General features: G+C 39.9%; 2 protein-coding genes across 7 annotated transcripts in view; one reads left to right on the top strand and one right to left on the bottom strand.

The window, feature by feature from the left end:
- Positions 1-17,931, top strand: part of LOC138965081 (uncharacterized) — a 97,960-nt gene that overhangs the window by 8,110 nt on the left and 71,919 nt on the right. The window lies entirely within an intron of this gene.
- LOC138965076 (uncharacterized) overlaps positions 5,014-17,931 on the bottom strand; it is a 109,980-nt gene continuing 97,062 nt past the window's right edge. For all 5 annotated transcript variants that reach the window (XM_070337196.1, XM_070337194.1, XM_070337195.1 and 2 more), the window contains 7 exons: positions 16,218-16,298; positions 15,618-15,810; positions 14,880-15,022; positions 13,758-13,873; positions 12,171-12,317; positions 11,770-11,869; positions 5,014-11,198 (listed from right to left, as the gene is read on the bottom strand). In XM_070337196.1, coding sequence (XP_070193297.1) covers positions 11,046-11,198; positions 11,770-11,869; positions 12,171-12,317; positions 13,758-13,873; positions 14,880-15,022; positions 15,618-15,810; positions 16,218-16,298 — 933 coding nt within the window. In that variant the 3' untranslated portion in view covers positions 5,014-11,045. The remainder of the gene's footprint in view (positions 11,199-11,769; positions 11,870-12,170; positions 12,318-13,757; positions 13,874-14,879; positions 15,023-15,617; positions 15,811-16,217; positions 16,299-17,931) is intronic.

The following is a 17,931-nucleotide window of genomic DNA, read 5'->3' on the forward strand; positions in this document are numbered from 1 at the left end:
CCTCTTCTCTTCTCTTCTCTCTCTCTTCTCTTCTCTCTCTTCTCTCTCTAAGAAAATTATAGGAAATAGCCAATACGTAGAGGTTACATGCCGAGTCTCAGTGATTATTAAAAATAATGGTCGAAGTTAGTGGATCATGAAAAATGCGATCTTTAGCGAGCTTTTTCATGACCGCGAACTGAGACGGCATTATTTTTTATAATCACTGAGACGAGGTGTGTAACCTCTTTATTCCTCCTTTCTTCAGTTATTCAAAGAAAAGAGGAGTTTTTTGCGAAAGTTTGATCGAATCCTATTCACTCAACCAGTCAACCTGCGCAGGCGATCGATTAATGCGCGGTTGTATAGTTCCGTGCAAATCATTCCATTCTGTTAACACTTCTTGTCAGTTTTCCTATTTTGGACTAAAATCAAGTACACAGATATGCTGTTATTCTGCTGTGGCGGCAAAGGCAGATATTGTGTGTTCTGTATATGTTTTGGTATCGCTTAGGATAATGTTCTTTCGTCAAATGGGACTAGCAGACGAACTTTTGCACCCGTGTTCCAACGTTAAAAACTGTATGAAGTTCAGTTTTCTGGGGAAAATAGTGTATGAAACCGCTTTATGTTGTTTAAATTGATGAGATGTGTGCATTTGGTTGCGTGTGATCTGTTTATTAAATGAAATATTGTTGAAAACTGACCGTCGGATTGCAGTCTGTTGTCGAAGAAACTGAGTGAAAAGAAATTTGAAAGGGGAACTACTCTTGTCGCTAGACAAAGTATGAGAGTTACTTGCCTTGGGAATTTGCTTGTGATGAACGTTTGTGCACAGCAGATCTAGATTCAGAAAACAACCAAACTCATGGATTTTATATGGAGATTCATGTGTTCAAGCCTGTAGTTGTTAATTTAAATGCGGTATGTTTGTATTGTTTGCTCCAGAGATGTATACTTCGTTCATTAGAGCGTTCGGAACTTTTCAGTCGCAAAAGTAGTACCGACGCAGAACAGCTTCTCAACCCATTGCACTATCGAGGATTCAGGCTGTTGCTGGGTCGTTATTTGTTTGGTTGCTGGGTGTTTATCAAAAAATAACTAGCTCTACAAGTTTACAGAGGTAAAGAAGCAGAGGGGGGAATAAAGTTCTAGTTACCAGCATCTAGTTATCCAGACCCAAATTATTCAAATATGAGTCACGCAACACGCTCTTTGTCGTCACTGCTTCGGCTGGCGTTGTTGAGTGGGCTGACGAAACTATGAGTATGTGGTCTTAGTGAAAAAAGCAGTGCGTTCAGTTTCATTCTGTGAGTTCGACAGCTTGACTAAATGTTGTTATTTCACCTTACGCGACTTGTTTTTCACTGGCTTTGATCTCCGCTGAGAGGGAGGGAGTCAGAAAGAGCGACAGAGACAGAGAGACAGACCGAGACAACAAAGGAGAGGTTAAGGACACCCCCTTACCCTTGAGTGACTGACGGACAGACAAAAGAATATACAGACAGACAGACCGTAATTAACACAAACACACACACTCAGCAGATCAAAGCGGTATAACACACAAACTCAGCAGAGCAAGGCAGTATTACACACACACACTCTGCAGAGCAACTAAGTCGGTAAAAAAACTGGGAAATAACGTATTTTAACGGTTTTATTTCAACTGCACAACTCTGAAAATGGAATACAATCAATGGGACCTGAATGCTGGCGATTGTGCAAAATTTCATCTTAATCTACCCAGTGGTTGTCGAGAACAAAGCCGATAAGCGTGGACGGACAGGGCAGATAGATAAAGTCTGTAGGACCTCTCATGTTCTAAACATGGAGGGATAAATTAGTTTACCATCCTTTAAAACATAGAAACCACAATTTTGTTCCCAGAAAATTCATATATATATATTTAGAAAAGTTTTTTGGGATGTGGATATGGGGACCTCATTATGTTTTTTTTTAATATATTTCAAGAACAAAGCCGATAAGCGTGGACGGACAGGGCAGATAGATAAAGTCTGTAGGACCTCTCATGTTCTAAATATGGAGGGATAAGTTAGTATACCATCCTTTAAAACATAGAAACCACAATATTGTTCCCAGAAACGTTTATATATTTAGAGAAGTTTTTGGAGACATAGATATGGGGACCTTATTATGTTTTTTTAAAATATATTTCAAATCTGACATTAATAACTTAAAACATGTCTTTATATATCAGGGCCGGACTAGGCTAAGAGGAGGGGGGGGTTGCCAGTGGTGGTCCAGGGGGATGTTCCCCCTTGTGGGGGTCCGGGGGCGAAGCCCCCTGAAGCTGATGGGTAGGTCATATTCTGAGATAGCAAAATGGTCGCTCCTTAATTGCATGAAACGGCATAAAATAAACAATATTAAAAAATGTTTTAAATAAGTGAGGTACATGTTTAGGCTGGGGGGGGGGGGGGGGGGTTGCGCAACCCCCATAACCCCCCCGGTAGTCCATATATACGCGTGTGTGTGTTTGCGTGTGCGTGTCACGGTGTGTGTGTGTGTGTGTATTTACCGCCGGGCTTGCCATTTAATTGAAATATGTGTCCATTTCCTCGCCCCTACCCCCTCCAAAATAAAAAATAAAATATGTTAAAACATGTTTTAGAAATCATACCTCTGAGTCTGGTCCCTAAGTTTTACTCCACAACTGACAAATCCATGAGAGCCACGGGGGCGAAATCAACCTGATTTTCTGCTTCAAAGGATAATCGCTACTGCAGCAAGAGGGCATCGATTACTAACCTTAAATGTACCCCAACCCTTCTCCCTATCCTCGCTGTCAACAGTGGTCAGTCAATCCCAGAGACGTGAAGGTGGATGCCCTGAGCCTCTGACAATCTCAGGACTCAAGACCACACAGAAATCAAGCTGAACAAGGGGATTACCATATTCAGCGCAGAGCTTTTCGACATCCAGACTGTGATGGCCTGTTGGCTGTAGCAGTGATCAATGACTTGCCCAGTCCCCCTTTTCTGTACGATCTTTCTTACTGATTCGATGACCTCTCTCGGCCATCGTCGAACGGTGAAGATGACCTCTCTAGGCAGGGGTGGGACTTTTCCGCGAATCCGTGGATTTCCGCGGACACAACTTACGAATTCCGCTGGAGTAATCTATTTTTCCGCGTCCCATTTCATCACAGTATCTATAACTTGTTGACTGAATGATATGGAGAAAAGTGAAGATGGAACAGAACACTACCCCCCGCGGGTTAGGGGGAGTCCCATATTGGTTGGGACGAGAAAGAATTTACCCGATGCTCCCCAGCATGTCGTAAGAGGCGACTAACGGATTCTGTTTCTCCTTTTACCCTTGTTAAGTGTTTCTTGTATAGAATATAGTCAATTTTTGTAAAGATTTTAGTCAAACAGTATGTAAGAAATGTTAAGTCTTTTGTACTGGAAACTTGCATTCTCCCAGTAAGGTAATATATTGTACTACGTTGCAAGCCCCTGGAGCAAATTTTTGATTTGTGTTTTTGTGAACAAGAAACAATTAACAAGTGGCTCTATCCCATCTCCCCCCTTCCCCCGTCGCGATATAACCTTCGTGGTTGAAAACTACGTAAAACACCAAATAAAGAAAGAAAGAAAGAACAGAACACTGGAGGCTTGAGAGTTAAATTGTGCTGACTGAAAAACTCCTGATAACTAATAGTCATTTTGAGCTTCAATACATTGGGGCGTCACTTGGATCATACTATTGCCAGTAATGGAGTAAGTATGCACCATTACAATGTTACCATCGTTGTATGAAAGTTTTTTGGTTTTTTTGGTTGGGTAGGGGTTTTTTTTTGGGGGGGGAGGGGGGAGTGAGGAGAATGTCTTATTTACCTGATCCAAACGAGTTGAATTTTAGTCTCAAAATGCACCAGATTGCACAGATTTTAATGTACCATTTAAAAACATTTCCGGGGAGCATGCCCCCGAGCCCCCCTGGAGAAAAGGGATTTTTCATCACAAGAGAGTCCCACCCCTGACAATTACGTTTAAACAGACATCTTTATTTCCAACTCCTGACATACCTGTCTTTCTCCCAGTACATGTATAAGCTGTGTATAAAACTAACCAAGAATCCAGCTGGCTATGATATGCCGCAGGTCATGGTCAGATCGTGTAAGTCATGACATATTGTTGCCATGTGGTAGCCATAAGACTGTTGACATATGTACAACTTGTGGCAACTGGCATCTGCCCCTCAGATAATTTCCAGATCTGTTGCTGCCTGGGAAGCCACCCATTGTCAGTCAGCGTTAAGGTGCAGTTGCTGTCTGCTTGGGCGGGTTTTATTTGAAGACACGAAAACTATTCAGTCACTGTAAACTGAAATTATATTCTCTGGTGGGTGGCGACTTAGTAAAACTTAAATAACCAGCAGTATTCTATTTTGCCATATTTGCAGAAAGTGCAATAAAAATAAGCTATGTCATAATGTACATTGTTTTCAAACAGTTTAATAGGCAGCAAATATCTATTTCGTTTCAGCCATTAATAATCTACTTTGACATGTTCGTGCTTTGGTAATATACAGCACTAGTCCGTTATGCTGTGTTTGTACACGGTGCTCAAACAGTTCTCATTCGTGTTTATATATAATAGCGGCCCTTGCTTTCGTTAATGCATGTTTGTGTCCGTAACCCAGCTGGCACTGTGTGTGTGTGTGTGTGTGTGTGTGTGTTTGTTTGTTTGTTTGTAAGTGTGTGTGTCAGTGTGTTTGTCAGTGTATGTGCCAGTGTGTGTGTGTCATTGTGAGTGCACATGTGTGTGTGTGTGCGCTGTTCCTGCAGATAGCTTTCCTCGATTCATAGACATCTGCAGCTTTAGTGGAATGTCAACACTGGTTACTCCACAGAGTAGTCTGAAGTTTTATTAATTAAAAACAAATTATTGTTTATTTTCTTTGATATAAGGTAAAGACAGCCAAACATTATGATGCGAATATTGTTTTTAAAAAGATCAATATATGATGACATATGATATGAATTTTTTTTTTTTAAAGTACAATAAATTACCTTACTGGGAGAATGCAAGTTTCCAGTACAAAGGACTTAACATTTCTTACATACTGCTTGACTAAAATCTTTACAAACATTGACTATATTCTATACAAGAAACACTTAACAAGGGTAAAAGAAGAAACAGAATCCGTTAGTCGCCTCTTACGACATGCTGGGGAGCATCGGGTAAATTCTTTCTCGTCCCAACCAATATGGGACTCCCCCTAACCCGCGGGATAAGTTACTTCTGTTTTGTTCCGTTTTTTTCCCAATTGACACCATGCATGACAGATGAAACAGAAAAACCTGTTCTGAAAATGCACAAATTAGGAGGGAAAAAGGAAACAAAACAAAAGTAACTGATCTCATGAGAACGGCAAACAACGACACATGTTCACCACTCTCACCCCATTGAAGAAGAGGGGTCGAGGACCTCGACCCCTCAATACACTCAGAAAATGTCCCCCTCCCCCAATTTTCAAATCCAGAAGCAGAGCCAGCAAGAAAGCCATGCCTGGCAGAAAAATAAAGGAGAGGCTGAGCTAGTCACAATACAGTAAAACCTGCATCCAGCGGACCCTTATTTCGGCGGACACCTTTGCATAACGGACAATTCAAGTGAGGACGGATGTATTTTACTCTCAAAAACACCTTAAAAGAGCGAACACCTTAAAGGCGCGGACGCGGACACCCTTTTTTGATCCCGATTGGGTTCGTTACTTGTCAACAACGGACAAACCCTTGAAGCAGACAGCTTTTAGCAGACGCTGGTCCGCCATCTTGGTTCTGCAATTACAATCTCGCTGGCAAGAAGTTGATTGTTGTATGGTGCACGCTCATTGGTCGATGCCGTGAACTCACAAACATTTCGGTTTCTACTTTCTGTACTGTGATGCATCTTCGTCTCATCCTTCGTCTTCGTTTCATCATGCCAAAACGAAAACTTTTGACTTTAGAAGAGAGAGTCGATGTCATAAAGACCGTTCGAAAAGTTGCTGATGAACTGAATTGCGGAAAAACTCAAATTTCCAACATAAAAGCTGATCGAACACAAATTCTCAGTCAGTGGGACTCCGGTGCCAGATCGACGGCAAAATGTGTTAAGAGAAGAAAAACAACCTATGATGAGTTGAACGAAGAACTCTTCGAGTGGTTTTCAACAAGCTCGATCAAAGAATCTTCCAGTGAATGGCCCATTGCTTCAGATAAGAAACCGATTCCCTCTCTCTCCCTCTCTCTCTCCCTCTCCCTCTCTCTCTGAACAAAACCTTGAGGGCTTCAAAACTTTGTTTCAATAATCACTGTGGCAAAAAAGAATCAGTGACTGTTGGATTTTTTTCTCAAAAAAAAATGTTGGCGCATTCATATTCATAAGAAAGGACACCTTGCTACAAAGGACAGTGGCAAGGCTCCCCAAGAGCGTCCTTTGCTCGCAGGTTTTACTGTACACCAGTTTACATTTTCACGGAATTCTGTCATGCGTAGAAAGTTTTATTTCCATCTTCTACTTCCAGTTCCGGCGCTACATGTAGCAATGACACATGAAATTTTGAAATTAAATTGTTGAATGACAAGAAACACCCCATTTTAAAGAGATCAAAATTCTGAGCACATAGCAATTTGTTTTATTTAAATCGGTGCAGTAGTTCTCGAGATATGGTCATTTTAGTTGAGAAATTTTGGGCGTCATTTGAGGACTTCTTCTTCTTCTGCGTTCCCGTGACTATATTCTATACAAAAAACACTGAACAAGGGTAAAAGGAGAAACAGAATCCGTTAGTCGCCTCTTACGACATGCTGGGGAGCATCGGGTAAATTCTTCCCCCTAACCCGCGGGGGGTATAATAACGATTGGCTGTAGCTTTCGAACACAGAAAAAATTATTTCAGTATTGCAAAGTGGTGTTGATAGTGTTGAATGTAAACAGAACAGTCTCAAAGTGAAAGTGGATGTTTTCCGGAAATTGCGAAGTTAACAAGAATACAGAAAAGCGCGCTTTCCTGCTTAGCACAATACGCTACCGCGCTAATCTGGCGTGTCAATATTACTATGTTTTGCACGTGGAAGGTGAGCGATTTCCTTCACGCAGGGATTGACGAAGCTGTACCGTCTGTGTTGACGGTCTAAAAATAGCCCAAGTCCTGGAGAACTGTTGCTAAACATAGCAATAAACTTTATAAAGAATTAATTATTTCTCGTAATTGGTAAGGACTTCAAACCTAAAACTTTGCAGGAAGCTTAATTTATACATGCCCGCAACGATGGGAAGTAATTAAACTAATTAAATAGGACTATGGCAGCCTTTAAAAAGTTTCAATCACAGGAGGAGGTAACAAAAAGTGTAGTATAATAAAACACAAGCTTACAAATACAGTTAATTAATAATATATGTTGATATGTTGATTCTTGAAAGCTCTTTGTTCATCGCAGCAACATCAGAGACAGCAAACAAATGCAAACACTGCGTCCAGTATCCTTCACTAGATATCTACACAGTGCGTAATCGTTAAGATAACTTCTGTACAGCGTAAATCATCCTACTTCAACACTATAAAAAAGGGAAACAACCACATTAATTGCATAAAAAAACAAGCAGCTTTCTCTCAAAAACATAAGATCTTAAGAGTTATGCAACCCAACTCTAACAAATACACATCAAACGCCACAGATATAATGATAAGTGTATCTCAGTTTGTTAGATTCAGCATCACTTGCCAAAACTAAACCCAAGAAAACTCAACTACTCCATGAAGGAAATATGCACCTCCATACAAAACCATTTGGGAGGAGGGGTAGAGAGGCACAAAACATAAGAGTTAAAACAAACAGATATCTGCTACCAAGACTTGAAACAGAGGAGATAAGAAAAACTGCAATGAATGACACTTCTTGACACTTTGACTTGCCAAAAAAAAGTGTGCACGTACTGTATCGTATCCATGGGCAAGAGTTGTCTTCCTTTACCAAGATGCCATAACCAAGTATGACAGCCAAATTGCAGAGAACAGAAGCATTTCCTTCTGACTCTTCATTTTTTATGCTGTGGCATAAACACATTCTAAGCGGTTTACTCAAGCATTGACCTTTTTATAATAATGGCTACACGACACATGTTATCTACACTTATAAACACTGCAAGCCAATTGTAACTTCCTGTACACCGATTTTATACAAACGGTAAATAATAAAGCACACATGTATACTAGCACTGCCACACTAACGTCAGTCTGGTTACCATTATAATACACGTATCACTCATGTGAATATTGCAAGGATAGATCCACTGAGACAGAACCAACAGGGGTTACCAACCAACAGAATGCACGGTAGATGCACCCTCGTGTCCACACAATAAGTTAGTCTAGCCCATCCTCATTTGGTTAATTTTGGCTAAATAAAACTGATTATTGCTATTAATCTGTTTGATACATATCGTCATATGTACACAAAAACCACTGCGTCGCCATAATAAAACAGACATACACATGTCCAGTATCAGGGATGTCGCTCGTCATCAAAAGGCCAGATCTTCTTTCAAATTGCTGAAAACGTTGCCATTATTTCAGAAGATCTGCCAAACTTTTGTCACTGTCGGGGAAAGGATACACTGAGGACTGCCTTAAACTATGAAAAACTGCTGAAAATCTTATCGCAATTTTGGCAAGATTTTAATCTTTGCAATATCCCTGCAAGAATTATATCTAGGACATGCACAAACAAGTTTATGGCCCAGTCGGAAAATGGATGACAGTCGTTCTATAAGCTCCTAAAAACAATTTCCCTTTACATTTTGCATGAATAGTACATGTAGCTGGAATGTACACCAAAACTTAACTTAGTCAAGTTCCACAGATGTATATAAATCGAGAATGTTTGGAAAAAAATTCAAACCCTTTATATGACATGTAGAAAAACAACAATAAGAATGTGCATTTCAAAATGCCGGACCACTTTAACAGCTATATTAAACCGTATTATGTATTATAAAAATAATATATGATGCCGAACAAATGAACAGACGCATAAAAAAATTCTACGTAAATGAAATCGCTCAAACTTGTAGATATCAACACTTAAAGCCTAGTTGCAAAATATTTTTGTCCAAACAGTAAAATGGAATGTTATGAAGATTAATATTGAGATTGATATGTCAAATATCACACGCAGTGTATAAAATGATATGTCTCATCAACAACCTTAATAAAAGAACATTCGATAAAAAAAATAGTAACATTTGCCACTGTACAGGTCAAATTGTGAGTCTAAATTATAATACAGGGATAAATTGAATCGTCAATCAATAAAACATCCAAAGCAGAATTATTACAAACTTTATATGAAACAAAACATTTCTTTTTAACACTTTCTATATCAAGTAAAACAGGTTCAAGCTGGAAAATGTATCTTGAAGGCGCAAGTCATATGTACATCAAAATTAAAGACATATCTGAACCGTTTCTATTTTGATCAAAGACCAACCACTAGTTTCCAGTGAGTAAGAGTGAATGCCCGAAGACAGTCATCATGAGCTCGCATGCAATAAAGCGAAGGATTGCATTATGTGCCCGTTAAAATCTTTTTACTGTAGGTCAATCAAACTGTCTTTTTTCTCGAACTTGTAACCTTCAAAACAGCATAATAACAACAGCAATTTGAAGCTAAGTTCCAAGTTTTTAGTCTACAATATTGCAAAAACAGTGTGTGTATTTATCAACACACAAAGCCCTCTCCAACTCTTTCTACAGTCCAATCAGTGAACACAACAATACACAGAGTGTACAAAAGCTACCACTGTACAATTTACAACTTTCTTTCTTTCTTTCTTTATTTGGTGTTTAACGTTGTTTTCAACCACGAAGGTTATATCGCGACGGGGAAAGGGGGAGATGGGATAGAGCCACTTGTCAATTGTTTCTTGTTCACAAAAGCACTCATCAAAAAATTTGCTCCAGGGGCTTGCAACGTAGTACAATGTATTGTACATTCATACATTGCATCCATGAAGATGTACACTTTACAACAACAACCAAAGATGTACAGTGAAACCCCTCTTTCAAGACTCCCCTGATTTTCAACGGTTGGTTCCACTGTACGCATGAACACTTTACAAAAAAAGATGAAAACCAGATGACACACACAGAGAACTGTTGTCAGATCTGGTCTCATCAAATGCTTCAAAATGAGGTACGTTTGGGACTGCTCAGTCCTGAGCCTTCACACAACATGACAAGGTCTGATCATGTAAGAATGTTTCATGCTACAGAAGCATTACACAGGTAATGTCATCTACTTAAGACTCTGCACTATCATAACAAAATTGTCATCTATTACACAAATTGCACAGTTTATCAATTTTCTAGCACTAAATTAACAAGACAGAAGACAGTCTTTTTCAAATGCAATAAATGTTTATATTGCAAAGAAAAAGTTTTTATTGTTGTTTTTATTCCAACCCGAAAGTCTAGAAAACAAATAAATGAACAGACAGAAATGCTTAGAATGCAATACAAACACAACAAGAGCAAGAACTCTTCTGTGCAAACAGTCTCCGCATGCTAGCTATACCGAAAGACGTACAGCTTTAGTATAATGCATTCTCAAAATCTGACAACATATTCCGTCTTGGGACTCACGTTTCCAACAATTTATGTTAGGAACCTTTCCAGCTTCATTTCTAGAAAGTTAGAAAATGATCCCTTCCACTGTTTAAACATACAGTGGTAGCTGCAATGAAAGAACACCCTTGGGAACGTCCCTACATTGCCGGTGGCCTTTCATTCTATTTTAGTCAAAATGATAGACAAAGGGACTACGGAAGGTGCCCTTTAAAGGAAGGTGTCCTCGCATCGGAGGGGCCTTGTACAGCAGGTAGCACTTGACCTCTCAAATGCATCAACCAAATCTTGAGGTCATCCGGTTTGTGTCGTAAATGCCTACTTGAAGGACTTTTCTCACATTTTCTTTTTCTCACAATCAAAAAGATGAAAGTCTTGAAGTTCTTGTGACAGAAGTTAATGCTCCAATGCTGTTGTTGTTGTCATGATCATGAGGCGACCGTCTGCCATTTTTTGAATGCCCTCGCCCCCTCCCTACGCCACTCGTCACTTGAGATGGCCATGTCCTTAAACTGGGGCATACCAGCCACGGAGCATGCGCCCAGGTACGCAGCATGGTATCGGTTAGACGCTGCATGCACCTGAAACACATCACAGTTAATGTCAATTCTTGTTCAATGCGTTTTAACGCATTAGCATGCTTCCCTGTCTTTCAAGGTGCAGATTTTCCTGGTGCAAATGATTCAGCTAACCCTGTCTTACTTCTGTCCTTCATGGAGCCCAAAGTTAACTTTGCGAAATATTTTCACTAAAAATTCAGTGCCAAAGCTTCGTGGATGGAGTAGACTTGGTCCCATTAACATCAGGCTTTAAGATCAGTCTGGCCAGATCTGACAATATAAGCAAGCCCAACAGTTTTGAGAAGAAGGAGTGTGAGTTTACAGCAACATGTCTAAATTCCTCTATATGCAAGAAGAACTCTTAATAGTTAATTCAGCAAAATTGCATACTATATTCAGAAAGACAGAATTAGAAGGAAAAGTGCATAAATCAAAGACTTATAAATAGAACATTATTTTTTTAATACATTTATTTTGATTATCGATAAATAAATGCAAATTTTGCGAATAGACAAAGATGACTGAACAAGCGACTTCGTTCAGAAACTATTACGGTCGACAAGTAAAAACAATGACTTGTTTTTCAACCTACCTCCACAGTAACAGCAGGTGGGGCGAGTTTCTTCAGCTCATTGAGAAGTCTGTCCTGAAAGCCAGGTAACATCGTCACCCCTCCACTCAGGTACACAGACCTGCAAACAAAATCATGCGTCCACGATAAAGATAATTGGACTACTTGGACAACTCACAGTGCACTAACTGATCTCAGGTCCTCTCTCCCTCCCTCTCTCTCACACACACACACTGAAAAACACACGTACACACATTCACACATACACTGGTGTGGGACTCACCTCGATCTCTCTCTCCCTCCCTCTCTCTGACACACACACATTTGACTCCTCTCCTGTCATCCACCTCTCTCCATCCCTCTCTCTAACACACACACACACACACACACACACACACACACACACACACACACATCCTTACCTGTACATATGTCTGCGGTTGTCCATGGGACACGACTGGATGGCGTGGAAGATCAGTTTATGCAGTGTGGGGTAGTCCATCTCCCATAGGTCAACATTGAAGAATCCCTCAGGGCTGGAGAATCGGCCTTCTTCCACTTCCACAGTTCTGTGACAAACCAAAGTGAAAGTGTACTTCTGTCTTTGGTTGTCAGTAAAGCAGAATTGCATTTCCTTTCATTTCATTTCATTTCATTTCATTTCATTACTTTATTGTCCCATCGCTGCGAAATTCGGGTCGCTTCCTCCCAGTGGAAAGCTAGCAGCAACGGAGTCGCGCTACCCAGGTGTCTGCGTGTTTAGGTGTATTCAGCCACCTGCACTTATGGCAGAATGACCAAGGTCTTTTACGTGCCATTGTGATGACACGGGGGTGGGACATGGCTTCCGTCTCTGGGTCTGCACATAAAGTTGACCCGTGTCCGTCCCGGCCCGAATTGCTACTGAACTAACTGCACTGCTACTGAACTAACTGCACTGCTACTGAACCAAATGCACTGCTACTGAACTAACTGCACTGCTACTGAAATGAGCAGCCTGTGAAATGTGTCCAGGTCCATTGTCCACTGGTCATCGTTACAAAAGACATTTAACTGCAGAACTTCCTGTCCTCTATTTCTGATCTTTTCTGAACATACACACAGACAATGCAAGGCTTTAGGCCAAAACAAATACCGCACCCCCGACTTTAAAAAAAAAAATTGGGACGAGCCACGTATAGGCCGCGTCACTATATTAGCCGCTGTCGAAAAAAATATAATCAGATCGTGTCAATCAATCAAAACAACCAGGCAAACGAAAGTACGGTATTTGGCGAAATCGGCTCCGAGAATAAACAAGTGAAATAAAGAAGAAAAGTTAAAAAGTTTGAAGATAAATATCACACACACAATTTGTAACCAACACACACATGTAGTCCCGCCCGGAATAAGCTTTTTTGAGATGATTTACGACTTTTGCGCACATTTTGAGCAGACGAAAACACAACATGGCGGCTCTCGCTCCTCCCACTATCGCGAGACACAAAGAAACGAAATCTCGCACGCACGTGATCCTGATACATCCGGTGTTTCTCTGTACGCTATCTTGTCACGACGACTTGTTGACAAACGAAGATTCGGGAAAGAAAGAGAAAAGCGCCGAGTCTTGAGTAGAGAGCTAATAAAGTACCGGTAATCGCTAATCGAGCGAAATGAAAATCCGCGGCGACTTCCATTAGGTGAATACTATTCAAGTTTAGGTAACGTTTTAGCCGCATCTTTTTATAAGCCGCAATGGGATTATTTGTGAAAAAAAGTCGCGACTTGTAGTCAGTCAAATACGGTAATAATTTTATTTCCGATGGTTACGGCCACAAAACTTGTCGGTATCTTTTTTTTCTTGAAGAGTAAAAATATATTCCAGCATTCAGGAGGAAAAAATAGGGTCAGTCTGGGAACCGGAAGCACTGGAATTTTGTTTGGCCTTATATTCTAAAGAAATCGCTTCTTCTGTTCGTTACACACATTGAAAGAATGCTTTAATCTTTCAAGCCAGTGGAACAACTTACTTGTACGCCCCTTCAGGCATGCCAAATTTGCTCAGGTTGACGTCTCTCTTCAGTTTCCCTTTCTGTGTTTCGCACATGATGTCTTCATCTCTGTAGTCATGTGCCACGTAACAACTCTGCAAGCCAAATAGATTCAAACATATCATCTCTGTAGTCATGTGCCACGTAACAACTCTGCAAGCCAAATAGATTCAAACATATCATCTCTGTAGTCATGTGCCACGTAACAACTCTGCAAGCCAAATAGATTCAAACATATTCTCACTTCAAACAATCAAACAGGTGGTAAGTGGCCCAAGCAAAGTTTGTTGTAAAAATAACTTTAAAGATAATCTCATTGTACTGTGTCTGTCTGAGGTAAGTAAATAGAATGTCGCTCCTATACTTTTAAAACAACCAACAAAATTTGGGTGGTAGATTTCAATTGTCTATCTACATTTTCAAGCTTTTTTACCTTCAGACAATCAACTACGATTAAAACCTGGGCTTTTTTTTTATGACAAGACTGTTCAACAATCACAGCAGATTATTTGCCCTTGAAGTGAAAATTATTGTGCACCTGTACCCCCCCTCCCCCCCCCCCCCCAACCACTTTAAGAACAACCAAACATCTTGTACAATCAATGGAGAGGGGGTGGTGTTTCCTTGAAATGGAATTCAAGTTACTGATGATAATATTTTTACACACAGAAAATATACACTTGAAAAAGTAGGGTCTTACAAGCACATGACGTCATCTTGAACCTGAGACCCTTAAAGGAGAGCTCCACGGTAAATATATGTTATTTGTATTTTTGACCAAAATATGACATTTTATAAAAGATCGAGACAGCCAGTGTTCCGCTGAGAGCACGCCAGCGGTCGAGGTGAACAATGATTGTCAAGACCTGTGTAAAATGGCATACTTTGATCAAAAATACAAATAACATTTATGTATTGATTGATTTCAGATATAATTCCTTCTCTATTGAACGCACACATACATGCACTTTTTTGTAGTCTCGGATAGCAGCCTGAATAATATACATTTTTGTTGGACTCTGACGTCACATGGCTCAAAGATGGGAAATCCAATGTTCAATGGATACATAAGGAGCTGAACCGCACTAGTCTTCAACTGACCTGCTCCATGATGTAGCGAACCAGTAGATGCTCGACCTCTGAGGCAAACTTGAAGTTAGTTTCCAGGAGCGCTTTCTTCAGCGAGTCGATCACTTTCTGCGAGCCGTAGGGACAGCGTGCCACTCCACCCTCAATCACAAACCCTGCAGCATATACAAAAAACAACAACATGAGAAATGCAGTTTTTTCCTAAAAATATATCTTCACTGGTAAGCCTCTGTATGCCCAATAGTGTTTTTTGTGTGTTCTTCCTTGTGAGATTCATGTTTGCAATAATGGCATATGCAAGTGAATTTCATAAAATGTTTCACTGGTATTTTTGTCCTTGTAAAAAGATCATAATAAGTATGTTTATATCAAATATTCCATGTGTGAATACTTGTGAAGAATTGTGCAATGCAGGACTGAAAATTGTTAGCCAATCTGTGTGCAAACATGTGTGAGTTCATGCATGCTTGCTTGCGCATGAATGCTTTTGTTCACAATAAAAATTAAAAAAAAAAAAGGTATGTCAATTGGAACGATTACAACAAAACAAAATGTAACAGTCACTGATCTTTGACCCAGGGATCTTTTAAGTGAACAGACAGAAGAACACTAATAATACAGAATAATTATTAACTTATCTGACAAATTGTCTAGAAGCTTGCTCGGAAGACATAAGCGAGACAATTTACTGCTTTTGTGCACACATGCTTCCGCAACGTCAGGGCTAAAATGACAAACATACACACTGACCGTCATAGATGGGCAAGATCTCAATGCGATGACCGATGTCCACAATGATGCCGGTAGAAGTGCGATAGGAGTAGAGAGCTAGCAAGGACTGCTGCACCATACACACACCCTGTACGCCCAGGTTCCCAATCAGAGCGTTCATCAGGCCCGCCCTCAACGAGTCGCTCAGCGTCTGGGGAGTACTCAGCATCACCTGCAGCACAAGAAAAGAAAATTAATGCTTATATGACTTGCCTTCACCATGTCCCAAGACCCCCCTCCCCCCTCCCCCCCAGTACTAAGCAAGAAAACAGCAATTCAAATTCCCTCAGAAGAGTGAACCTTCTCAATACATCAATGCATGTGTAGTACGTATCATCTAAACATTTGATCACACATTCAAATTAAGACAAAATGCATACAATGTACATATATCAATCAAATCAGAGCTAGTTACTGTACAAAGCAAGGTAAATCAGAATTATACAGTTTATTTCTATTTGATTTTAGATTTAGTACAAAGAGAGAAGGAGTCTGAAAAGAAGAAGAAGAGAGGCCAAGAGAGTTTGTGATAGAGGAAAGAAGAGTGAGACAAACTAAAAAGAACAAAACATCTCTGACCATGTACTTTGAAGGATCCACTTTGAGTTCGTCGAAGACTTTGCCGAATATTGCTGACATCATGTCCACATCGATGTTGAACTGAAACAACCAGCAACAACACATTATTATTATTTGTTCCTTCTTTCTGCGAAAAAAACCAGCAACAACACATTACATGTATCAATGTTTCATTCTTCCCGTCAAAACCCCCCCAGCAACAACACATTATCAATGTTTCATTCTTCCCGTGAAAAAAAACCCAGCAACAACACATTATTAATGTTTCATTCTTTCCGTGAAAAAACCCAGCAACAACACATTATCAATGTTTCATTCTTTCCGTGAAAAAAACCCAGCAACAACACATTATCAATGTTTCATTCTTTCCGTGAAAAAACCCAGCAACAACACATTATCAATGTTTCATTCTTTCCGTGAAAAACCCCCAGCAACAACACATTATCAATGTTTCATTCTTTCCGTGAAAAAAACCCAGCAACAACACATTATTAATGTTTCATTCTTTCCGTGAAAAACCCAGCAACAACACATTATCAATGTTTCATTCTTTCCGTGAAAAACCCAGCAACAACACATTATCAATGTTTCATTCTTCCCGTGAAAAAAAACCCAGCAACAACACATTATCAATGTTTCATTCTTTCCGTGAAAAACCCCCAGCAACAACACATTATCAATGTTTCATTCTTTCCGTGAAAAAAACCAGCAACAACACATTATCAATGTTTCATTCTTCCCGTGAAAAAACCCCAGCAACAACACATTATCAATGTTTCATTCTTCCCGTGAAAAAACCCCAGCAACAACACATTATCAATGTTTCATTCTTTCCGTGAAAAACCCCCAGCAACAACACATTATCAATGTTTCATTCTTCCCGTGAAAAACCCCCAGCAACAACACATTATCAATGTTTCATTCTTTCCGTGAAAAACCCAGCAACAACACATTATCAATGTTTCATTCTTTCCGTGAAAAAACCCAGCAACAACACAATATCAATGTTTCATTCTTTCCGTGAAAAAACCCAGCAACAACACATTATCAATGTTTCATTCTTTCCGTGAAAAAACCCAGCAACAACACATTATCAATGTTTCATTCTTTCCGTGAAAAACCCCCAGCAACAACACATTATCAATGTTTCATTCTTTCCGTGAAAAAACCCAGCAACAACACAATATTGTTTAACCAAATGAATAAACCAACCATGTTTATTTTGCATCAAAAAGAATTTCCTTCATAAAGCCATTTATTGCTGATACAGAGGAACCCCCCCTTTTAAGACCCCCCGATTTAAGACTGAGTTCTTTTTAAGACCTTGTTTTCTCAGATTTTTAGAGGTCTCAAAAGGGAGGTTAATCCACTGAAAAGAAGTGTCATCAAGAATCAATGCATATCTTTGTGGAAAACAAAGTTATCTAGATAGCTGTGAAGCAGCCGTTACTGATTCAAACCACCTGTGACCAAATCCATAATGTGACTGACTGACTATTAGGGTTTAACATCCTCTTAGACCAACTGGTCTATATTGGGACAGGTATTGGTAATACGTTGAAGATATGGTGTGATACTTTGATTCGAACAAGCCCGCTGTGGCTGTCTTCTTCGACACACCAGCATTGGGTTTGTCTCGTCAAAGTATCGAAATACGATCATGATAATCGGAGACGAGAGATGATGCATGCGTGTCTTCGTGTTTTCCAAGCCC

The sequence above is a fragment of the Littorina saxatilis genome, linkage group LG4, assembly GCF_037325665.1.
Source record: "Littorina saxatilis isolate snail1 linkage group LG4, US_GU_Lsax_2.0, whole genome shotgun sequence".
NCBI lineage: Eukaryota > Metazoa > Mollusca > Gastropoda > Littorinimorpha > Littorinidae > Littorina > Littorina saxatilis.